The sequence below is a fragment of the Cydia amplana genome, chromosome 1, assembly GCF_948474715.1.
Source record: "Cydia amplana chromosome 1, ilCydAmpl1.1, whole genome shotgun sequence".
NCBI lineage: Eukaryota > Metazoa > Arthropoda > Insecta > Lepidoptera > Tortricidae > Cydia > Cydia amplana.
Genome location: NC_086069.1, coordinates 21,693,535 through 21,719,810, shown reverse-complemented (window position 1 = coordinate 21,719,810; position 26,276 = coordinate 21,693,535). Strand labels below are relative to the sequence as shown.

General features: G+C 37.1%; 2 protein-coding genes across 2 annotated transcripts in view; one reads left to right on the top strand and one right to left on the bottom strand.

Annotated features, from left to right (window-relative positions):
- LOC134650475 (uncharacterized) overlaps positions 1–26,276 on the bottom strand; it is a 51,375-nt gene that overhangs the window by 19,529 nt on the left and 5,570 nt on the right. The window lies entirely within an intron of this gene.
- Positions 152–24,804, top strand: LOC134650447 (pancreatic triacylglycerol lipase-like). The gene is made up of 7 exons (XM_063505406.1): positions 152–282; positions 2,139–2,184; positions 16,494–16,761; positions 17,287–17,435; positions 17,950–18,176; positions 22,442–22,598; positions 24,456–24,804. The coding sequence occupies exons 1-7, from the start codon at positions 237–239 to the stop codon at positions 24,592–24,594; spliced, it is 1,032 nt and encodes a 343-aa protein (XP_063361476.1). The 5' UTR covers positions 152–236; the 3' UTR covers positions 24,595–24,804.

The window sequence follows — 26,276 nt, the reverse complement described above, 5'->3', positions numbered from 1 at the left end:
CGGACAGACAGACGGACAGACGGACAGACAGACAGACAGACATGACGAATCTATAAGGGTTCCGTTTTTTGCCATTTGGCTACGGAACCCTAAAAAGGAAGGAATAATGAAGAATATAAAATGCAAATTAAAATAGCTTCGTCGCTGCGACGTTTCATATCAGTAGGGTGCGCAGACGCTGCTAAACGTGCGCACGGCCGCGGCACACGACCCCCGTACAGTGTCAACAAAACAAAATGTGTAGTGAAAAGTGCCACTGGAAAATATTGTTACTTTTTATAGGTACATTATTAATATTATTATTTATTTTGTGTCATGTAGGGATGATTTTCAGGCTATGGTGTTAGTGATGATATAGGTAATCGATTCATGATCGAATCATTCCTGAAAAATAAACGCGCAACTTAGTTTAGCGCATTTGATGATTTGATGAATTTATTTTGCACCTGAACATAGGACATACCAAATGTCGTCACTGTTAAAACTAAGTTTGGGAAAAATAATTAAAGTATTAATATTTTTATCAACAGTTTTATCATGAATTGAAACATTATTACTTATGGGAAAGGCAAACCTTAATATTCATAACTCGTTCATTTATCACAAATTGCAGTAAATCATACCGAATCCTAACCAAAACTGGGCTATGCAAAATACCATCAACGTGTATAAGTAGGTAGTGTAGGTACCAATCTTTAAAATAAACTATTAAATACTGAAAAAAAAAAAATGCCGACGAAAAATTACATACTGACAAAAAACAGTAGGCTCAATATAATTATGCGTCCTTTTCCAGGAAAATTATTTTTTTGTTCAGGGTATCCATTTAGCGCTTAATACATTACAAATCGAAACATCTAAACAATACGTATAAGTAAATTTCAAACACTCAATCAAAACGTTTAACATTTGAATAATTTTACGGTTTAGACTCGCTTGTTTTAAGTCACTCGCGCGACATGTCTCGATCACAACAATTAAAATTCGACGTTTAACAATTGTTTGACGTCTCTAAAAATATTTTGGGAAACATTAATTTGAAACCATAAATACATAAAGATGTGCATTTATTTTATGAGTAGGTTTTTCAATTAGTTAATCTGCATGGATATATTAAGCAACATTTTATAAAGTTAATCATAATTGGAGTAGATATATTTTTGTGATTATGTAAAAAAACGATTTGGATCTAACGCATAACTTTTATGTAAGAACTAGTAGCCATGAAGTAATAAACTTTTTTTAGGAAATAGTATTTTATGCAACCGTTGTTTAAGAGGGGTCAAAAAAGGCGAGTGGCGTGAGTAACAATTTGAGGCGACGCCGAAAATTGTTAATAAAGACGCCACGAGTATTTTTTGACTCAGTTAAACAACGTTGCATACAATACTTTTTCTACGACCACTTATTTTGAAATAAAATTGTAAATTTAACAAATATTTTTCATGTCATCTAGTGGACCTTCTACCTACGGTATCTACCTGTTTTTAGTGATTCTTGTGCTATTACTGAAATTTCTTCAGGCGTAGACACTAAGTTTTTGTCTTCATCCATTTTAACTTGAAAGACACACTGTTTTTTAACACAAAAGTTAAGTTTTCATTCGACAGGCAGAATAGTATTCATATTCAAGATTCACAATATTCAAGAAGTAGCAAAGAATGGAGGGTACGACTGGTACGAGCGGGAAAAGAATGAATGAAATTAAAAATAAAAACATGTCTATGGTTCACTTATTTGTCAGATATGACATTCACACTCATAAGCGAGAGCGAGAAAGATATATTTCTTTCTCGCTCTCACTTATGGGTGCGACGAACCAAGGTCGCGTTGCGGTGCGACAGGGTGTTACGACTATAAAGTTGGCAACAATGTATTTTTTAAGTGGCCATTACACGAAGTATCGTAAAAGAGCCAAAAAGATACTGCGTGTATGCACAAATGCTTTTTTAGGGAACAGACTAAAGACTTGTCTTGACAACTTTAAGATAGGGTTTTAAAGACGTGTGCACGACCCTTTAAATGACAAATAAAAGTACGGGAGTAGAAAAAGATATTTTATATACTCCGCTGTAGTTTTAATAAAGGTATTAGCTAAGCTGTAAGTCATAAATTTTATAATTCACTCCACCTTGCAGGTATTTTTCACAGCACGCAAGCGGCTTGGTTACGCTGTTACAAGGGGTAAGTATATTTTATAGGTACCTACAGTGGTCGTTTGAATATGCTTGAGTTGCACCAATATATTGCGCATATAACACCCCTGTAGTTGCAGGCGTCCATAGTTTACGGTGACTGCTTACCATCAGGCGGGCCGTATGCTTGTTGGCCACCAACATTTTAATTTAAAAACAACTCCATTATATCGTCAATAAATATGTAAGTACATACTTATTTTGCGGTTACCGTAGCCTATGGGGGCCTGTGACGTCAGTAACAGTGATGTCGACAATTGTCGCACCTGTCACCGTAGTTAAATAGGGGCCTAGAGGGAAAGTACTCTAAAATCTCTAAATAATGGAGATAGCAAATTTCACTTAAAAGAAACATTCTTTTTTTTTAGAAAAGAAACAAAACTGTATTCAAAGAGTTTTCAAAAATAGGCTTTACTGAGCCAGGAATCGAACCAACTACAATTTAAAAAAAAAAAGCGGCCAAGTGCGAGTCGGACTCGCCCATGAAGGGTTCCGTATTTAGGCGATTTATGACGTATAAAAAAAAAACTACTTACTAGATCTCGTTCAAACCAATTTTCGGTGGAAGTTTAAATGGTAATGTACATCATATATTTTTTTTAGTTTTATCATTCTCTTATTTTAGAAGTTACGGGGGGGGGGGACACACATTTTACCACTTTGGAAGTGTCTCTCGCGCAAACTATTCAGTTTAGAAAAAAATTATATTAGAAACCTCAATATCATTTTTGAAGACCTATCCATAGATACCCCACACGTATGGGTTTGATGAAAAAAAATTTTTGAGTTTCAGTTCGAAGTATGGGGAACCCCAAAAATTTATTGTTTTTTTTTCTATTTTTGTGTGAAAATCTTAATGCGGTTCACAGAATACATCTACTTACCAAGTTTCAACAGTATAGTTCTTATAGTTTCGGAGAAAAGTGGCTGTGACATACGGACGGACAGACAGACGGACAGACGGACAGACAGACAGATATGACGAATCTATAAGGGTTCCGTTTTTTGCCATTTGGCTACGGAACCCTAACAACATCGTGTACTTTTATGGAATGAATTAATAAGGACAATCATAAGGATCGAATCACGAACGACTTGAGAACTGATGTTCGCAATACAATTTTGACTGATTCATCACAACACGCTATTAAAACTTACTCAAAATGACTATCAATATAGCAGCAATATTTAAACAGTATTTTTCTACTCCAGCACTTAAATGTGTCAATTAAATGACTGACAGTGATATCTAAAGCAATGTCATTTGAATGCTTTGTCTATAGGCTCATAAGATGACTGCTAGCAGTCATCTTATGAGTATAATACAACTGCTTTATTTTTTTTAAAGATACAAGTTCCGATCATCTTGATTGAAAGAGGTATGTTTTCATTTACAATAATAACTCTTTTTTTTTTTAAATAATAACTCAATTTTTTTTAAATAATAACTCTTTTTTTTTAATAATAACTCTTTGTTTTTAATAATTACCTTTTTTTATTATTCCTTTTTTTTTTTTTTTTTTTTTTTTTTTTTTTTTTTTTTTTTTTTTTTTTTTTTGCTGCAGCTGTAATAGAAAAAGTAATGTATGCAACAGCTCATAATTGGTTCTTAAAATTCTCGGGTCTTTTTTTACAAAACTCGACTACGTCTCGTTTTGTAACTTCGACCCTTGAATTTTAAGAACCCTTATTATATCACTGTTGCATAAACTACTATTATCACGGATTACATTATTTCTGTCGATTCAAACTACATAATTCAGCAGTCATTTGTGTAAAAGGCAACTCTGGCTGAATACCAATTACCATTGTATTGTAATATAGGTACTTACACATATTTTAAGGAAATTAGGGCGTCGCATTTAGGGGTGCATTTTTGACGTGTTATTTTTTTTTATTAAAAACATAATGACTATATAAAAATACATAGATATTAATTACTTTCGAACCGTATGATTTAAATGTGTGCTATCATACCAGTTACTAGTTGTAACTTAATTCTTCATTTAAATGTTTGTCAATTTATTGGACATCAGTAATCAATAATCATTGCGCAGAATAATTTAGACCCCACATCGATCGATCGATCAATGTTAGCTATAAACGTTAAACGTTTAAACTCATCGACTAAAGAAACAACATATAGACAATTACATAATTAATAAACTAGTAGATGATACACAAATATAATCGATGCAGAATACATTTCCTAACAGAGTTGTCATATAACCATGTCACTTATTAATATTTCGGTGAGGTCAAGGTTTTGGTCAGGTAAGAAAACCCCGGCCAAGTGCGAGTCGGACTCGCGCACGGAGGGTTACGCACCATCAACAAAACATAGAGCAAAAAAATCGTGTTGGTTGTATGGGAGCCCCCCTTAAATATTTATTTTATTTTATTTTTAGTATTTGTTGTTATAGCGGCAACAGAGATAGAGTAAGACCAAAGAAAGTCTGCAGCGCTAGATTAAAAGTAGTTTTTAAAAACCAGTATGTGACAACACCACAGAAAATGGATTAAATAATCTTGATACTTGTGAAATTTCTACCATATTTACCGACTATGAAAAAATTAAGCTGTGCATTATGGTAAAATAAATTTAATTCCAACAATAGATGTCACTATTAATATGTATACATATACTAATATTGATAAATAATATTGGGAGAATGTGACATTTGGCTTCATCAAAATTATTAAGCTTTTGTAATATTGAGTGATTTAGGAGGAAGGTTTATTTATAATTCGTTAACCCGTGCGAAGCCGGGGCGGGTCGCTAGTCAAAATATAATTCAATTTATTACTTCTACACTAGCTTATCTTGTTCAAAACAAACATTTCTAAAGATATTAATGGCTAAAGCGCTTTATCTTGAATATATGCATCTACCTACAAAACTTATTAATTATACTTTGATTTACTGTACCATTGTCTATCTATACCTATTAGTGTTGTGAATTTAAGCTTCGAGGCGTAAACTACAAGACTCGAGTCGCGACTTCTGAGTCTAGAAGCCTCGAACCTTAAAGCCTCAACTTAATAAGTTCGCGTTGCTGCTTACGAGCACAGAAACCTCGAGTCTTTAGGCCTCAAGCTTTAAAGCCTCCTAAGCTTTGAAGGTTTAAGTCTATAAGGTTTGTAGCATTTAAGTCACAAATTAGATTAATCTATGCCATATTTGATAGTTATGTCGTAGTCAGATTGTATAATCCGCCGTATTACATTACGGCTAGCCGTTTTACAAAACAGGGGCGTTTTGAAATGCGGCGGTTCGACGATTAGCCGGATTGTCATTACGATACGTTCTTCAATAAGGCGGCCTACGTTTAGCCGCATCGTATCTACTATTTAAATTGTAGAGTGACCATTCTTTCGGTCGCCTACGTAACCGGAGTTTGACAATGTTTGCAATTTAATTTATTTTTACCATGGTCCCACCGCACTTCCTGTGTTTCTTTTCCAAAACATTTCCTTCACATCTTAAATAGACGGAGCCCCGCTTCGCGGGGCTCCTATTTCTGGGCGGTTTGCCCTTCGGGCATCTGAAGCTACCTAACGAACCTAACCTACTTACCTACCTACGCTTTTTTCCCCAAAGTGAAGAAGAAACAGTCCGACGAACTCCAGATTTGATGGACACCCCAGCGTTTTTCATTGTTTGTTGTTGTTATGTCAGGCAGCGCCACGAGTGTTAAAAATGGGCACTAAAAACTGTCAAAGCGGCGGCTAATGACTCGCTGTATTACATTACGGCTAGCCGTCTTGAAGAACGTATGGCGCCGAATACATTCCGGCGGATTTTCATTCAGCCGCATTCAATCCGGCTAATCGTCGAACCGCCGCATTTCAAAACGCCCCTGTTTTGTAAAACGGCTAGCCGTAATGTAATACGGCGGATTATACAATCCGACTGCGACAGTTATACAGGGTGCCCGTGAGGAACCCGAGAGATTTTAACAGCATAATCCTGAGATCGTTAGAAGTAAAAATCCGGCCAAGTGCGTTTCGGACTCGCCCACTGAGGGTTCCGTACTTTTTAGTATTTGTTATTGTAGCGGCACGGCAACAGAAATACATCATCTGTGAAAATTTCAACTGTCTAGCCTAGCTATCACGGTTCATGAGATAAAGCCTAGTGACAGACGGACGGACGGACAGCGGAGCGGAGTAATAGAGTCCGGTTTTTACCCTTTGGGTACGGAACCCTAAAAACTAGGTAGACCGCCACACCGGACGCCGTCAAATTAAGGGTTAAAAATAAATACACAATAAGTAATACTTTCTGCCTATAACGCTCGTTGTTTGAGCTCTTAACGCTTGACTCAGGCCTTCGAAGTTCGGGGGCTTGAGCTGTCAATAGGCCCGAGTTTTTAAAGCTTGAGCTCTCTATGAAGCCCGAGTCTTAAAGACTTATTCTTAAGAGCTCATAAAAAGCTTGAGTCGTTAAGGTTCTGAACCGTTTCTAAGCTCAAACCTTTAACGCTTGAGTCTTCAAAGCTTGAGCCTTCAAGGTTTGCAAGTCTTTAAGGTTTAAAAGTCTTCAAGACTAGTCTTTTAACAACACTAATACCTATTATCAATCAATCAATGTCAATCACGTCAATCAAATTGCTAAGCTTTGTATTCAAATCAACTAAACAAAAAATTACTAATAAACCTCAATAAAAAGCGTAAAATAGGTGGGCCATTTAATTTAAAGTTGTCCCCTACACTTTTTTTTTAATTTGTGAATTTATACAGGGTGTCCCAAGAAGTAGTGATATACTGAAGCTGGGAGGTAGAGGACCTAGAGGGCTATCTGAATCACCCCCATGTATGTTCCGCGATTTTTCGTATTTTCGGAGTTATGATTTTTTTAAATTTTTCACCTATCGCCGAGTACGATGAGATTTTTATTTATGGTGACGTGAATTATTGCGGTAGATGCTTGATTTTTTTTGTGTTTCAAGCTGATAGATAGGCCAATCAATTCAGTATGGTAACATTTACTATCGTTAGATCACTGAATGGAATTAAAAAAAAAATTAATGCCAAGAAAGATAAAATTACCCAGTATATTTTATTTTTCTAAGCGCCCTTGAAGTTGTGAACATACTGGGTTATTTTATCTTTCTTGGCATTAATTTTTTTTTAATTCCATTCAAAGATCTAACGATAGTAAATGTTACCATGCTGAATTGGCCTATCTATCAGCGTAGCACACAAAAAAAATCAAGCATCTACCGCAATAATTCACGTCACCATAAATAAAAATCTCATCGTACTCGGCGATAGGTGAAAAATTAAAAAAAATCATAACTCCGAAAATACGAAAAATCGCGGAACATACATGGGGGTGATTCAGATAGCCCTCTAGGTCCTCTACCTCCCAGCTTCAGTATATCACTACTTCTTGGGACACCCTGTATGTTATTTCTACTCAGAATCACGAGCTCTTTCTATCCTAATAGGAGAAAAAAAGTGTCCCGAGGTTTTTTTCCCATTCCGTTACCATTTAGACTTTGTATCGGTTTCGGAATGGAAAGATCGAAAAATGTATGGAAATCTTGGGACACTTTTTTTTCCATTAGGATCAAAAGAGCTCATGATTCTGAGTAGAAATAACATAAAAAATCCCAATTTAAAAAAAAAGTGTAGGAGACAGTTTTAAATAAAATGGCCCAGGTATTACCTACACTTGTTTGTTTATTCTAGTCATGTTTTCATCTTACGAAGCCTTCGATCAAATATTTAACGCTCATCATCATCAATCATATCATAAGAATCTAAATTCGTACTTTGAAGATTGCTATCAAATCTGCTTTTAAAAAAATTACAGGGTTGGTTTTAAGAGAAGGAGTAAAGCCAGGAAACTAGAATGGAACAAATGATATGGCCCGCCGCGCGAAACTTGCGACGGAAGATTTTTCGCGCGAGAGTTTTAACGTGGCACCTACCTCAATAACTACAATTTTGCGCTAATTATTTTGTTACAAACATCCTGCTACTTTTAAATGCTTCAAGATTTTAGAATAGGCAACGTTACGTAACGAAATTTAGGAAACTTTGCAATAAGTAAGCTGCTATGGCAAGTTCGGTTTGGCGGGTTACCAAAGTGGACCATTAGAGCACCTTGAGTTATACAACGCACGCGGCCGAGGATCGTAATCGGGTGGCCCCGCTTTCTTTGCAGGTTTGTTGATAAACATGCGGCGCTAGTGCTAGGGTTGCCACTTTTTTTAAATAAATATTTTCCATAAAAGGGTGGCGACCAAGAGGAAAAGAATTGTACGTACTTACTTAATGTTAGATTAGAACTTATTTTAATCCATAGAAAAAACAACTTCAATTTCAACTTTTGTCTAAACCCGCTCGGAGAATCTCTCTTCATCCTCTAAACTAAAGTGCCAAGTTATCAATAACTTGGCACTTTATGACTCCTCACGTTATTTGGTGGGATGAACTTTTGAGTGAAAATTTTGAATAATAAATACTTCATAGCATTAACTTGGATTACATTTATAATGTTTTATCGTTTGCGTTGGTGTGATGAAAAATTTCTACTTCACCCAGTAGGAAAGTTTGGTCACGCTTCGTGCCTTGAACCCTCGCAACATTAGTAGTTTGCTCCCTCGTTAAACAAATATGTGACGTTCCACGGCAAAAGGTACCTTATGGCACTTGGCGCTTACGTCGCATAGCGCCGCAATAATGCCAATAATAATAGCGCGCGGCGGCGGAGCGGCGTTAATAATAGCGTAAGCGCCAACGGCCATAAGGTACCTTTACCCGTGGGACGTCACATATAAGCGGTGTTAAAGCACAGCATAACACCCAGCAGATAATATTTTTTGCCAGTAATGATAAAGATTATTTATTTGTCAAACATGAGTAAAGTAGTATAGAGATGTTATATTGTACAAAGTTGTTGTCCTTCGTGCTTTGCCCTTCGGCGTACATAATATAATTTTTCTACTCCAGCACTTAAATGTGTCAATTAAATGACTGACAGTGATATCTAAAGCAATGTCATTTGAATGCTTTGTCTATAGGCTCATAAGATGACTGCTAGCAGTCATCTTATGAGTATAATACAACTGCTTTATTTTTTTTAAAGATACAAGTTCCGATCATCTTGATTGAAAGAGGTATGTTTTCATTTACAATAATAACTCTTTTTTTTTTTGAAATAATAACTCAATTTTTTTTAAATAATAACTCTTTTTTTTTAATAATAACTCTTTTTTATTAATAATAACTCTTTTGTTTTAATAATAACTCTTTTTTTAATAATAACTCTCTTTTTTTTTTTTTTTTTTTTTTTTTTTTTTTTTTTTTTTTTTTTTTTTTTTGGCTGCAGCTGTCATAGAAAAAGTAATGTATGCAACAGCTCATAATTGGTTCTTAAAATTCTCGGGTCTTTTTTTACAAAACTCGACTTTTTTTTTTTTTTTTTTGCTGCAGCTGTCATAGAAAAAGTAATGTATGCAACAGCTCATAATTGGTTCTTAAAATTCTCGGGTCTTTTTTTACAAAACTCGACTACGTCTCGTTTTGTAACTTCGACCCTTGAATTTTAAGAACCCTTATTATATCACTGTTGCATAAACTACTATAATCTATCTAGCACAACCACACCTATTCATTAAAAGCCATTTAGAATAATGGCAAAAGCAATTTGTCATTATCATTTAAATAAGTGTTAGTTAATAAACTATAACCAACTTTTATTGTGACACTTACTAGGTACTTCTAACATTTTTACTGAAACCATGAAACTAACAAACTTGCTTTATATGCAGGCCTCGGAGTATTTTTAGCACGGTAAGACTAAGGAGAGCTATGGAGTCTTTGTTAACATTAAAATTAAATTCATACTCATACTCATCCTCATTAATTAAGTTCGTCCGAATCGTTTTATAAATACTTAGACTACTTATATGTAATTAATTCTGTTTACATATATTTAATTAAATGTTATATTATAAAAAAGTAATAATATGTATATGTGTATGTTAATATTATTATATTACCCATATTGCAGTGTCATCGCTCCAATATTTTATTTAAGTACTTAACGTACCTACATACTATAATTACTGTTAAGATAAGGAACTATACGTTGTCACTGGCCGCTTTAGATAATGCACTTAATGACATCATATGTCATGTATCAACATATTAAGACGTATGATTTGTTACTTCAATATATTCATTTAAGGCAAATTTCGGAATAAATTGCTGATTTCATTATGACGGATCCACAAATATCTGAAATTTTGCACTGGATTGAACCGTACAAAGATCTTATATACGATCACGAAAAATGTGTAGTAATGTGTGTGTCTTGTGACGTACATCTCACGCAATTAAGACACACTTTTATATTAAAGCATGTCAACAGCATTCTACACAATACAAAATCTCGCCAACGTTCTTCGTTTATACAGCGCTGGATAGAACCCTATGAAGAGTTAGAGTATAATACCGATCAAGCAGTTATATACTGCACTGTGTGTGAAAGTTCTAAATATGTGTATGAGTAAATCAGATGTCACATTATGTCATGAATATATAGTTACGTATTTCGTTATTGTGATGATCGCTGATATTTATTAGGTCTAGAGCTGTACATAATTTACTTGTACTTAATTAATGAGGATGAGTATGAGTATGAACTTAATTTTAATGTTAACAAAGACTCCATAGCTCTCCTTAGTCTTACCGTGCTAAAAAAACTCCGAGGCCTGTTTATATGCGCGCATACATACGTCTCCCAAGTTTCGTACAAGAATGCCCTTGACACTGCTGTCAGATTAACATGCTTCTAAAGAGAACTTGAAGCGAGCAAGATAAGGCGGCGTGGTTAATCCGTCAAAATAGGAACAATGTAATCCAGAAAACTCTTATACAAAAGTGTTTACGATTGCACGGAAATAAATTGACTTTATAGTTTTACACATGTTAATATTATAGTATTGTCCGTTTGGCATCCCTAGCCTGCGCACGTACCTCGAGACCGGTCTATTTGTTATCTTATACTTCAAATTAAACAAACTAACCTACACGTATTTTATTTGTTCGTACATGTGTAATATTTTTCCCGAAAACGGGTGTGTAAGTTTTACACACCCGTTACACATGTAACGGAGTCCATTATGACAATTTAATGAAATATAAATGGTAACCCGAAATTATTTATATTACGATACTCAAACCCACTAATCCATTTTACAATTCATTGAAAATCAATGTTGGCAAAAGTAGAATGTTAAAATAATAATGCGGGCTCCTAGCCTAGTCGTTAGTGAACGCTACCTGTGAAGCCGGAGACGCTCGGGTCACCCGGGGGTTCGAATCCTAGTAAGGGCATTTATTTGTATGTTAAACCCAAACTTTTAAATGTTATCAGTGGGTATTGTTTTATGTACGAAATATTTTTATTTTACTGTTACAGATAAACCATTCTTAGATTATTTTAGATGTAGGCGTAGGTACTCTGGGGAGAAGTGCGCCATCTCTCTCACTGCGTACCCTACCTATCTTTATCTGTAAAATGTTAGGTAGCCCAGATATTAAGTAAGTAAGTATCAGGCAACCAGTAATTAATTTGGTAACTAGAAAGTTTTTGTTCTCCTTTAAATGTACAGTTATGTAGCAATACATTATTACATATGATAAACTGTAAGCGAGTGATTTCATTAACAACAAGTTAACGATGTAGAAAAGTTAACGTACCTATCTATTTTGGTCTACATTTTTATCCGATAGGTGACTTCGAGAGAAGTCTTGGCAAGTATACTCAGCTTTTTTATAGGTACTTGTTGAACGAATTTCAGCAACTTCCACAGGTATGGTGGATTTATAATTTGGCAAATTAATTACCTATATTTATTTATTCTGGTACAGAGAACGTCAAAAACATATTTACATTTTTCGCATTATTAAATTATCGGAGACCACGAGGACAACGCCGTCCTCGAAACGTCGGAGGTAAATCTTAAACTTAGATACGCGATTAAGTCCCGTTGTACAATTTAATAATGTGTAAAAATCGTGAAAGTTTCAATCAGTGTTTTACATTTATCGCCTTATTACAAAGGAGCAAAAGTTTTCATATCTTTGACGACTACGTTTTAACGTAGACGCCGAACGAAAAGAGATATACCAGCTACCTACGACGAGTACCTATACCGGAATCACAATTGCCACGAATACGAAATACGAAAATAAATCTATAACCATTATCCAGTTTATCCACCTCCGACTCGGATCTTAAACGGATTGACCGATTTAGCTGTTGTTTTCTGTAAGGGATTAATTACATTAGTGATTCAAATGGTTCTGTGTTACGTTCCTAACTTGCCAGAGAATTTCTAACATGGGCCCACGATAGTTCACATATATTTACGCCAAGGCATTTATTTGCCCCATCCTTACCATGCACACGCACAACGCCAATATTAATAAAATTACTAAGTTTAATTAGAATACAATCATAAAACTATAGGAAACAGGAATTGGTAATTCTGCAATTTACCTGCGTATCCTGACCTAACAAACGTATTAATTATTTCTGAATGTCTAGAGCGGAAGAGGCAATTGCCAATACAAACACAGGTCCACTGCAACTGACCAAGGCTATTTGTTTTAATCACGATCTTATGAAACGCATTTTCTAGTGATTATCCGCTCTATTGGTGTTATAGCGTGAACCCACTTGGGATACATCACTCGCACGATACGTTTCTCACGAACATAGGTTTAAAATGCACTTTAAAAATTTGTAACAAATGATGCACATAGCGCGTCGCAAAACACTAACTAAAAAGGTTAGGTTGCTTTATTCGCTGTCCGAAAAAGTTGAAAATCATAAATATACAACGCAAGACCTCTACAGCTCCTAAGCCGAATTTAATTCAATTTATCCAAAGTAAGAAACGGTATACGAACAGGTGGGACGAGTTGTTGGCAATCGGATTCCTGCAAGTAAACTTTAAGTTATTGGTTAATACGTGAAATCTTGTGTATTTAATAATTCCTTTATTATGTGTACTTAGGTAGTTACCTACATATTAAAGTGACGCGATGAATATTTGCGTTTTAAAGAACTAAGTAATCATATTACAAACACAAACTCACAACAATATCTAAACATTTGATTTCAACAATGGATGATGACACTTGTAAAGACAATTTTATAACAAAATCTAGTAAAATAGATAGCAAACGAGCAATTTATCACAATATGTGGATTTTAAAATAAAATATTGAAAAATTACAAAAATAAGGACCTGAAAGTTTCAAAATTATTTTTTTTTAACTTCCAAATACGATAAAAGTAAGAATACCATTCGATTCCTTACATTTCATCCAAAAAAATATTGTATAGCAACTATATACATAAACGCAATATTTCACCGACAAAAACGTAATTTTCTTGTTTTGTCCATACTACAAGATGGGCTCCCAGAGACCTTGACGTCACGTTCCCTTATCGTTTTGTTTAGTTTAGGGCGTTTCGCGAGTGAAGTGCGACTGTCGGCCTTTGACTACAATTTCTAACTTTTGTGTTACTTTAATGCAATGGGTCCCATATAGACATTTGATTCTAAAAACAAACCCGATCGATTGATACCATAAATGAAAATTAGTCATGTAGCCTATTATAGGTGATTAAACTTTACAATAACAAATTTTGAGGATAATTGCTACACTTACTTACATTACAAAATCATTACATATTTGTTTGTAAGTAGACCAGGGCTTACGACATTAAGCTATCTAATAATTGACATGTTTTGTCTCGACTATGAGCATAACGTGTAACTTGATCTAGTGGTTCGTAACAACTGCACCTCATTGGAGGTCAGACTACGCTGATGCGTCCGTGGAAAAGTGTTCGGTAACCGTTGTGACAGCTCTGACCGTCACACCGCGCCAGCCCAATAGCCTCAATCCATATATATTAATCATTAATTGTCTTCGTAATCGAATTACACCTGTAGCTATTACACACAATATGTAGGCACATTATAGTTATTGAATACAGATGTGATTATTTGCTAGGTATTTAATGGATCTTGACAGAGAAACGTGGCTAAAATGTTCACACATGGGAATAAAAAAAAACCGGCCAAGTGCGAGTCGGACTCGCGCACGGAGGGTTCCGCACCATCAACAAAAAATACAGCAAAACAAGCAAAAACACGGTCACCCATCCAAGTACTGACCCCGCCCGACGTTGCTTAACTTCGGTCATAAATCACGTTTGTTGTATGGAAGCCCCACTTAAATCTTTATTTTATTGTTTTTAGTATTTGTTATTATAGCGGCAACAGAAATACATCATCTCATCTGTGAAAATTTCAACTGTCTGGCTATCACGGTTCGTGAGATACAGCCTGGTGACAGACGGACGGACGGACGGACGGACGGACGGACGGACAGCGGAGTCTTAGTAATAGGGTCCCGTTTTTACCCTTTGGGTACGGAACCCTAAAAATTTAATAGGGGAACTCTAGTTCATTTGTAAAGTTAAAGTGAATAAATAGTTTTTCGGTTTTTATCCGAACACAGCCAAATAATTAATAGCATTTAAAGATCCGCATATTTTCTAGTTTTTTGAAGTGAAAACTTCTTTAGCGGCGCTGTGCACTGTTTGTGATGGGAAAAAATGTTAAGTAACAGGTGTCACGTGACCGTAAGGCGTAAGACGTAACCCTCTCTTTCTACCGCGCGGCGAAAATGCATGCCTGAGCCTGCTGTTTCGTTTTTATTCACCAAAGAACTTTAGTCATAACGTATCATAATCAGGTCAATTATTTAAAAGTAAAACTGGACTTTTATATTACCTAAGCAATAAAGTTCAATGTTCTAATCTTATACGGGCTCTAGTACTGGTGAATAAAACTCAAAATATCAAGACCAAATATATTTAGATGCGAGGTCTGCAAGGTAACTTTACAATTTCTATTCGAATTTTAAACAATTAACGCTACAAAGCTCACTGACGAGCAATTTCGGAACTAAAGTTTTTCAATAGAAAGGAGGATGGGTCAATTACACATAGTGCTGAAGACATTTTGGACTAGTCATTGAGTTTTCACTTTTGTCGGCACTCCCAGTGTGCAACCCGTTGTTTTTTTTTGTGCTACCTTTTGTATCTCTTATTTGTATGTAAAAACAGTACCTACATATGTAATGACTTAAAGTTATTTTTATGCATAATAATATATGCTACGAAGAGAAGTCAAGAGAAACTGTGTCATTTCATGCCCAGAGCCGTCTTAAACTATGCTGTGGCCCCTGGGCACATAAGAAATTGGGGCCCTTTTGGAAAGTAAAGTAAGCTAATTAAACGAACATTTTTCTACTATGATCTTCTATTTATTATGGGTAATCAAATATACTGTTACTGTATGTCCTCGGGGGCCCCCTGAGGATGGGAGCCCTGAGCACGGGCCCGTGTGCCCTTATGGAGAAGAAGTAAAGACAGTACTGTTCATGCCTCGCGTATACGATGATACAAGTGTAACAGCTCAAACTCGTAAATAATACTTAAGACATAATCCACTTATCAGGAATGTGTGTTAAAGAACCCGTCCGACCTGTATGGGGGTGATACCTAGAATATAAGTAGCTATATGTATGTAGCTAACAATGCAATGCATTACGTGCACGGGGCCGTGTATTCCCGTCGAGTGCGCGAGCGCAGAGAAATAGATCTTGAGCGAATCAGACTAATTTGGCCATAAATAAACGACTTGACCTCGAGGTATGGGAATAGTGACTTGAATCATTCCGATTTTGAAAGAGCCACTTGCATTTATACGGAAGTTTGTAAAGAATTGGGCACGAGTTTTTTCGTAACAAATGAAACAATATTGATTTTATATTACCCGTAAAGGCCACCCCGCACTAGCGTCTCCCGAGCGTCGGCATCTAGTTAACTCTATGGCTGCTGCTCGACGCAACGTTGGCGCAACTGCGCAGCGACGCCATTTTCCATAACGCTGACTAGACGCCGGCGCTCAGATGACACTAGTGTTGGCTGGCCCTAAAAAGTCACTAATGTCACGTAAAAATAGAAACCCGTATGCAAAATATGCAAAATCAAATTACACCTGTAGCTCTATAAATCTGTTAAGTAATTAAAATACCTACCTACATTTTATATGCTCTTAGAAAAAAAATACGCATTTGAACTGTTAAAAATAGAATTGCCTAACATCAACGCTTGCATGAGGTCAATGCTTCCTTTATAGTCTAGACATATTTCTACCTAAGATTGACCAAGTGTATTTCATTTTTCAGAACGCTTGATAACTTCGAAGTGGTTCCATTGACGAAACCCCAACTCCTGGTTAATTCAACATGCATCAACCATGCCCACCCGACCATCGTGTTCACATTCGGCTACAGGGGCAAGGTGGGGGGACCGGCCACCACCGCCGTCCTCTCGGCCTACTTGGCCACCAAAAAGAGGAACGTGATTCTGCTTGACTGGGAGAAGGAAGCTGACGTCGGAATTCTTGGTCTGCCCATGACTTACGTATTTTCGGCAGTTCCGAATGCAAAAATTGTAAGTGGTTTAAGAGTAGAGATCGAGAGTCCGTTGAATAGTAGAGTCCGCCAAGAGAGAGTAAGAGTATGCCACAGAAAATTATGGCACAGTTTATTCATCATCATCATGTTATCTGGGCGAATGAAGCTCGCGGTTATCAACAGAATAAATCGTCCATCTCTTTTCATTGATTAGCGTCTCCATCTCCATTTCGTTAGGAATGGGTAAAAAAGTCTTGTGAGAGCTATCGCGTTATGAACTTTCAGGGTCGCTATTAATAATGTGCATGTGCAACCATATTTCCAATATTTATTTAATGTCAACAACCTTTAGAACAAATAGCTATGTAGAGACCGCTGCAGTTGGGTTTTTGACATTTTATTATACAATTTATGCTCTGTTTATAAAAAAAAATCGATGAGAAGGATGTTATTACACGTAATAAACCAGTTTGATAGGATGTATTTCGCCAATGTTTTATGCAATAAATTACATGTAACGTGTAAGTATAACAGGTTCTGCAATTAAATTATTTTCGACCAGGTTGGTGACCATTTGGGAGAAGCTCTTACAATGTTGGCCCGAGCTGGGATGAATACGACACGACTACATCTCCTAGGACATTCCTTGGGTGCCCACGTGATGGGGTACGCTGGCAGGCGCGCCAGAGAAAACCGCCAAGTTGTCGCAAGGTAAGTGGTAACCGTATGACATAATTCACTTGACTCACGATTCTCACGAACAAAAGTAATTGTTATTCAGAGACACGGTTTATTTTAAGACCGAACAAAACAGTTTTCTTCACATGTTTGCCTATCTACTGCTAATGATTATTTTATTTTAAGACTGTTCTGTTCTTGTCACGCCACGCGTAACGAATCTTGAGTTGCAGTCATTGTCCTTGCTCTTTTAAAGTTACGTTGTTAAAAGTGATGTTTTTTCCGGAATAAATAACTATTGCTTACTTATTCCTTATCATTATCCTTGGTTCGGCCTAAGTTAAACGTATTTTGATAACTAAAGGATAACTAGGCTTTCAAGTTCTGTTGCTGTCACGTAAAAAAATATTTATACCAATGACAATGTGTAGGTACCTGCAGTTTAAAGTTATATGAATTGCTTAATTGCAGTGCCTCAACCAGGTCTTATGGTAAGACTTACTTATTGGGCTAATAATTGTACTGTAATACAACTTGTCGCATCCAGAATCACAGGTTTAGATCCAGCACGGGCTCTGTTCGAGGGCTCGCTGGGCGTGCGCGCCGGGCTGGGCCGCAAGTGCGCGCGCTTCGTGGACATCATCCACAGCGACCCCGGCGGCTACGGCACCACCACCTCCGCCGGCACCGTGGACTTCTGGCCCAACTACGCGGGCAGCGGCGGCACGCAGCCCGGCTGCCCCAATGGGGACTTTGACATGTTCAGCCCGGAAGGTATTCACGACTCTAACTATATATACCCTTCATAGTACATATTTCCAAGGATTCATAAGAATCCATTAAGATGAAAGTGTTTAAAGATGTGCGGGTAAAATATTTTACAGTAACGCGGAAAGGGTTTTACGGTAAAGAGGAAGAAACGAGTAGGTAAATGAGGAATGTATGGGTCATCTATCCTATCCTAGAAATTTAAATCTTCTGCGACATGAACTAATCAGTAGGTAAAATCAATCCAAAATACAATATTATTAAAAAACCATGTCCAAATGTAATAAATGCAGCTGCTACCCCCAACCGCAATGTGAAGATACACCGAGGCGAGGGCAAATTTAATTGCAACACATTGAAACGGTGAAACCAAACCAAGTAACTTAACCATTTAATGGGCAACATCAACATAATTGCCATTATTTGTAAAATGGATACGCATCAAAATTAATAGATTTACGGTCGAAATCAATGTTCCACATGAAACACGTCCAGCCACTAAAAGGGTAATGAAATCTTTATCATAATCGTGACCAAACGATTATTTCAAATCGCACAAGAGGAAACTGCAATTACAAATTTACTTCAGTAGGTATCTAAAAGTAAATCACACATATTACAGTCGACGTCAAAGATACGTTGCATACCTATGTCATGTTTGCATCTTTCTAATAAAGCGAAATATTGTATATAAATAGTACCTAAACCTATTTAACATCGACTGTAGGTACATTATAAATATAGTGTGATATTAGTCACGAAGTAATACTTATAAAGCACAAACTCCAGTTACATTCAGTAGTATTAATTAATTACTAGCAATTTAATGAATTCATAACTTTTGCTTTACTATTCCTGACTTGTTAATAACCACAATTAATATTCAATAGGTATGTAGCTACTGAGAAAATGATCAAGTATCAAGTAAGGTAAGGTATCAAATCAAGTAATTATAGTAGCAAGTCCATGACACCCGTTTCCGTGCCAAAACACTGTGATTCAACGTGTAGCTGTGTTTTTCTTCCTATGAACCGTGCCATAATATATTAGAAAATTGGTACATTTATTAAGCCCTCGATTCGATCGACGAAATCCTAATTGACAATACGGTGCTCGACACCTCCTCATCTAAAAGTCTCTTTACGATGTACTGGCAGAAGAGTCCTTTATCTATGTAATATGCCACGCAAATTACACAATCGTGTTGTAGAAATCATGTCCAGGTAATAACTTGGTCTCGTATAAATACGCCAACTTTAAGGGTGTTACCACACCAATCGATCGATGGCATCGATGGATGGAATTTCTACCTAGACTTATCGATCGATGGGTGTGGTAACACCCCTACCTGTGATTAAAAAACAAAGTAGGTACCTACTTTAAGACTACTTCCTGGCTATCTACGTGGTTTTACACTCGAGCAGATATCCTGACACTACACAATTGCGTTTTCAGAGTTTCTTGACGATAATAACTCTGAGTTCGCCGAATATTATCTGACCTCCGAGCAAATTAAGAACATGACCCGGAAGCAAAAGATGCGATCGATATCTCAGCGTAGTAAGTTCACTATACCACAAGGATAAACATTAAACACGCCTAAGCTTCGCTTTTAGGAATGCTGAGCTGACATAAATTTGCGGGCGGCGAGGTTTTTTAAACATGTTGCAATGCAGATTGGCTGTTTGTGGGAATTTACAAGTGTAATACTAGATTTTGTATAATTATTGGGCAAATGCCGATTCGTCTATTAATTTTCAGCTGATACCATAACTATAACCGTAACGTATAATGGCGAAATCACTCTGGTAGCATGCAAATAATGTCGACTGCCTGGAAATCTTATACACATATTTCGCATTCGGCGCCCGACCCGGTGAACGACCCAGTGTTATTAACTGGGAGGTTTGCTTCTAAGAAGGTGATGGATGCTAAATTAATTCGGTTAAATTGTATGTAATTGTATTGTGTCGTTGTTTGTTGCTGATACTTTAACAACAGAAATACCTAAAGTTAATCTGTAGATGGGTGGATCAACTTTTTCGTAAGCGTCAGGACGGCAGGGGCTCCTCAGCGATTTCAACGAAATATTTAAATACATATTGTACCTTCTGTGTACCTCAGTGTACCTTTAATAGAAAGATATAATTAACAAAGAAGGTCCAACTATGACATCTTGCATAATACCGCACTAAAAGTATGCAGTTAAATTGTACCTTCAGTGTACCTCTGTGAAGCTTTAAAAGAAATCAGTACGTCTTTCCTTTAAAACGAGCTAGGCTCAAAACAAGGTCCACCCGCCAACCTGACGTCAGGATAGCGGGTGAACCTTATAAATCTTGTATTTTTTCCAGCAAAATGTATGTAGTTATATTGTATCTTCTGTTACTGACATAAAAATGTATGTTTGGTTATTTTAAATACCAAACACGGGTTTGAGAGATGCTCAGGTGACTGGAACCATGGCAAGAAGTGTCAAGAAAAAGTTGATTCACCTATTGTTGAAATATACAAGGATACTTATGCTTTGCAAAATATGGGAACTTAAACCAGACAGCACTACGCTTGGCTCATAATAATTATTTGTTATCTTTTAAAGAAGAAATTTTAGCCACAATTAAAGTATTTGATTCCTAACTGCCGGCTGCAGTAAGGAGGGGGTTGTTTTCACGCGTAATTGTACCTACATGCGTAAGGTTAACTCACATTTATAGACGGGTCTAACGCGAAATTTATTCACATACTTTTATTTACCGACGTTTCACTGGTCATGTTCGCGGCTAACTGTTAGACCCGTCTATAAATGTGAGTTAATATGTGTTCAAAACGCGAAAGTTTTAAATATTATATGCATAAGGTTGTTTGATTTTTATTAATGTAGGGCAAACCTTGGCTTATCGGTGATACTTGGTAATTCGGTGATGATGCGTTGTTATCTTACGCTGAGCTTACAATGCTGAAATGTAAGCAATTAAATCGCTGCCAACCCAATTGCAAGCATCAAAACTAACAGCTGCCAACAATTTTATAGCTCGCATTTCCTCATGGTGAGAACTGTGTAAGATTATAACGCAGTATCACCGAATTACCAAGTATCACCGATAAGCCAAGGTTTGCCCTACCTAATAAAATAAAATTATTTTCAGATTTCATTTGTTATTTCACTAAATTTTTTTAAACAAGTAGCAATTTTTTTTAAATATATGACACCGGTATTTTAGATTTTATTAAATTATTACAAATACGCAACTAAACATCTCAAACTAGCCACGTGACCTATTATCAGCTGAATGATGACCATGTTTGGGAGCTATAATTAGTCGAAAACATTATTTGAAGCACGAAACAAGTAGGCATGTGGAGCAAACTAAGTAAAGGGTGTTTTTTTTAAAGGTATACAAATTCAAATTTAAATAAAACACGTAAAAATAAATTTTATTATAATGGTATTGGTTTTATTTAAAAGATATTCTTATGCCATTAGTTGTTAAAAATGATTTCGGGCATATGGGCGCCACGGCTGGCTCGAATAAAGCGTAATCAAGTCCAATTTTCGACCACTTTTTCGAGCAACTGGGGCCGTATATTGGCAATAACGCGGCGAATGTTGGCTTCCAATAAAAACTTTTTCCATAAGTACATTTACTATGGGGAAAATGTGAAATGTTATTCTCAATTTTCTATCTCGCCCATCAGTCCTACAGCAATGTCTTCATACAGTATTATGGTCCTTAAATGTAACAGGACTGATTGGCCAGATAGCAAAATGTGAATTAAATTTCACGTTTTCTCCATAGTAAATGTATGGAAAAAGTTTTCTTTAATTTGTGGCTTTTTAGTACATTACCGTAAGTTGACCCCAAAGAAACTATTGATACTGGATAGTAATGGAATCGATTGGCATACAAAAATAGCATGTGAAAAATAAAAGTTTTCATTTTCATACAAATTGTATGGGAAAAGTTTTCCTCGATTTGTGGCTTTTCTAGCCGGAAATTTTTTTTTGGTTCCATACAAGCTTTTGATCCTCAATAGGAATGGGATCGATTGGCATCAAAAAAAAGTTTGTCAAAAATGACCTTTTTCTCGCACCCTGTATGTTTTTTCCATCCGTTCTTCTTAGACCGTTTTCTCGTAGCAGCACGGGATCTGGTAGCTGCCCTCACTGACCCAAAAAGAAAATCCACCCTGTATATTTTATGCTCGTGGTTCTTACTATAAAGAGTATAAAATATAAATATCGATCGATAAGTGATAACAACACATTCCAGACCTGTGCAGTCACGACCGCTCCTGGCGTCTGTTCGTGGAGTCGATACAATCGCCCACAGCCTTCCCGAGCGCCTTCGCGCCGGATTACGACACCTGGGCGAGCCACCCCGCTCGCTCCGCTCACACCATTTATATGGGAGACTTGGTCAACACGCGGTGAGAGGACAACCTTAACTTTAACTTTGCCATATTAGTGGATATACTCAGGGCCGGATTAACCCTAAGGCAGAGTAGGCAACTGCCTATGGGCCCCGCCTCGGCTAGGGGGCCCCGGGGGCCCCGCGCGCGCCAAAAAAATTGTGTTTCATATGGCCAAAATTCATAAATAATTTTTTATGGTACCTACTTATACCTAATGTCCAATATCAGTTTCTCAGATACACAATCATCAAATGATTATGTAAATTATGTTATTTTATAGCTTTTAAAGTATGTAAATCGAGCTCGAATTTCAGGCTCCCGAGGGCCTAAAACCTCATTAATGAAACTTCGGCCCTCCGAGTAACTGATGATTGGTTCGTATCAGAGCGCTGCTTTCTTACAGTTCGACCTTCGGCGTCGCTTTTTAACAAATATAAACATTGATTTCAGAAGCTTAAGACTCGAAGCTTTTGCCTCGCATGAAAGCTCACCTCGCTGGTTATAAGTACGCTTCGGGCTTGTTAAGTATGTGGAGATTGCTGAGCTCGACCTTCAGCCTCACTTTTTACCTCAATTTTTGGTTCGTCTACCAAATCTCTTCTTCAGCTTAGCCTTTGGCCTCGCTGCGCCAAGCTCGGCCTGCGGTCTCGCTTTTTAATACAATGGACATTGGTTGGCGTCTGTGATCTAGCTGAGCTTATCCTGAAGCACGGCTTTGACCTCGCATGAAAGCTCGCCTCACTGGGTAACTTCGGATTGTTAGGCTTTTTTAAAACGCTTTCACAATTTTTTCACAAAAAATTTCGCGCTTTATGTCCACGCAAGAGCGAAAAAGACATCGTTCGGCATGTTCGGATCGGCTCAACCGACACCTGAAGGTTGAAATTAAAACCGCAAACTTACTTCCCTGTACTGAACAACTGAACTTATGTATTCAGAATTAACTGTAAGGGGGCCCCGAGCATTGCACTGCCTAGGGGCCCCGACATGCTTAATCCGGCCCTGGATATACTGTGTATACGGTACACAGGAATTCGTATGATACCTAATACAGAAACGACCAGTTTTTTTGTCATGGGCAGTTTCAGCATACTACCTACCTTGCAAATTTTTTTATAGACTGCATCGGACAACCAATTTTGTACACAGTGTTGTTTTCAGTAAGGATCAAACAAAGGCCAATAATAAAGGACCTTGAGAGCTACCTATTTAAAACGCATAGTATGTTCAGTTATCAGCAGAAATTATCAATTTTGTGTTCTTCGTGCTTCTAGAGTTTCTAGACCATGCTTGCTGTAGCACCTTGCATACCTACTGAATTATTTTGTTAGGGTAGATTCACAGACATGACATCCTCTAGACTGAGCATAGTAACGCTACCCCCTCTGCCACAAATATACGGTAGTTTTACTCCATCTTCGAGTCAAGTGTCAGAATCCCGTGCCCGTGTCTTTGAACGGACCAATCACGGCACCGGGATTCGCTCACCTCGTCCCCCGCACTCCAGTATTTTTGGCAGCATCGGTTTCATGAAATAATTGCTCTAAACTCCGTCTAGAGGATTCCTAGTCTATGGGGTAGATTAGATATACCCTTACAAAATAATGGTCAGATGACCAAAAACTAATAATAATATATTATTAAACAGTTTTGACTTAAATTTCTTCTGATGGTTATCAATGTGTGGTGTCAAATTGTGATTATTTCTACGAAACCCTTGATTTTCTTGGAGCAAGCATAATAAGGGTCAAAGCGATAGCTTTTACGGTCCTCTATGGTCTAAGTTTGATTCGTACTGAACGCGACGCCCTTAATAGGAATTCAAGACTATCCGATCAACCTTCAATTTGTTGACAAACTTCCTGTTTCCAGTGCCTCGGGCGACTATTTCCTAACCACAGGGCCGACGTCGCCCTACAGCATGGGGCCTCGGGGCCTCATCCCCGACGACAACCAGACGAGGAGGCGACGGAGCTCGACCCTCACCCGCCTGCTCAAGTACCTCAGGTGATACGTCGCCAACACAGTGCAGACAACCCGAAGGACTGCCTATTATTATATTACTAGATTACTTTATAAGTGATAGCATAGTGATAGTGAGTCCGTTGTCTAGTGCTAGTGATGTACCAGCGTCCCCACAGTTTACTGACAATTCGTAAACCTTAGTGCAAAAACAGATCTACACAGATCCGGTTCCGGAATCGGATTATATTAGCCAATTCATTAAAATATAGTGAGTAGTGTTGAGTCGCTCACTCGTGAGGCACCTCATTTGTACCACTCATTTTGTTAATTTGTCGCAGTACTTCGTACCGCAAAAATGTCTTACTTCACTCCTCTATTCATTTTACTCATTTACTCGCGCGCATCACAAACACCTCTTGCCACACAAATCATTCACACACTTCAAATTTCAAAAAAACTCTTATACGTTCAAATTCACTCGCGAGTCTCGCGACCCTCAAAACTCATACACTCCTCACAACTCGCAACAGAGTCCCGGGATCGCGCGAGGCGCTAGGTGCTCGCCTGCTCGCCGACACTCAAAACTCAAATGTCTCAAATCAAGAAACGAGTAATGATCCACACTGTCAACTGCCGAACTACAAACCTTATTGCAACGACAAAAGGACTACCGAGAAATGCGTTGAGTTTGTACCACTCACCGCCTCTCTGTGACATGAACCCCTCAAAAATCGTTTCAAAATGAAACAATGAATTAGAAATACCCAAAGAGGAAGTGAGACCGACACGCGACGTACTTCAATATCGCTTCGCGTCACCACCGAAAATACGTTAACAATTAAACACGAAAGACAACAAGCGTAAGCGCTGCAAGCTTTCATACATCTTAAAAAAATTGTCGCTGTTGGAATTAATGGAATAGTTGACGCTGAAAATATGCTAGTACCTCACCTCATTTGAAGTAAGACATTGTAACACCTCATTTTAGAAAATGAGGTACTCATACAAACTCATTTTAAATTGATGTCCTACCCATCACTAGTGAGTATTGAGGTCGCATAGACAGGCTGATAAAGTATTGATAATAGAGTGTAAGTGAAATGTTCATAAGGGTATCATCATAGGTGTTAAAAGCTTGCAGTGCCGTCAAGTTAATATTTCTTATTTAGGCTAGTAGGTGGCATATACCTACTCTCTCAGTCTCTCTCGTTTTTGCCTATTCAAACTGCTGTTTTAAATAGGGTAGCAAATTCTTGACATCCAAATATTCACTTAACATTGCAGTCCGATAGTTTATTACGACAGAAGACATGGGATGTAACGTAAATATTCGCTAAAGTATCGAAAAGTGAAGCTTCAAGAATGGGTCTAATTTACCAATGGACGAGGATGACTTGGTTTGTTTATGAATTCATGATTCCTAATCATGATGTTGATGTTGAACAAAATGTGTAAGATGTTGCTTATTTCTGACAATAAACTACTTTTTATACATATTTTGTAATTTTGTAATGTTAAGAGTTACTATATCTAATTTAGGAATATTAATAAATACAAAATAATAAGTAAAAAATTGTTTTCATTTAATAAATCTTTACTATTTACAATATAGTACAATATAGGACTAGGTACAGCTAATTAAGGCTAAATATTTTTAAATTTTGGCATCATAATGATTATCCAAATATAAGTTAGTATACCTACTTAATAAATTACATTACAAATAAA

What these genes read in the sequence shown, in the direction of transcription:
- LOC134650447 (XM_063505406.1), top strand. Translation starts at nt 237, where the DNA reads ATGTGTAGTGAAAAGTGCCACTGGAAAATATTGTTACTTTTTATAG. An exon ending in AATATTGTTACTTTTTATAG is followed by an intron (nt 283 to 2,138) that starts GTACATTATTAA and finishes TCCACCTTGCAG; the next exon opens with GTATTTTTCACAGCACGCAA. An exon ending in TGGTTACGCTGTTACAAGGG is followed by an intron (nt 2,185 to 16,493) that starts GTAAGTATATTT and finishes TTCATTTTTCAG; the next exon opens with AACGCTTGATAACTTCGAAG.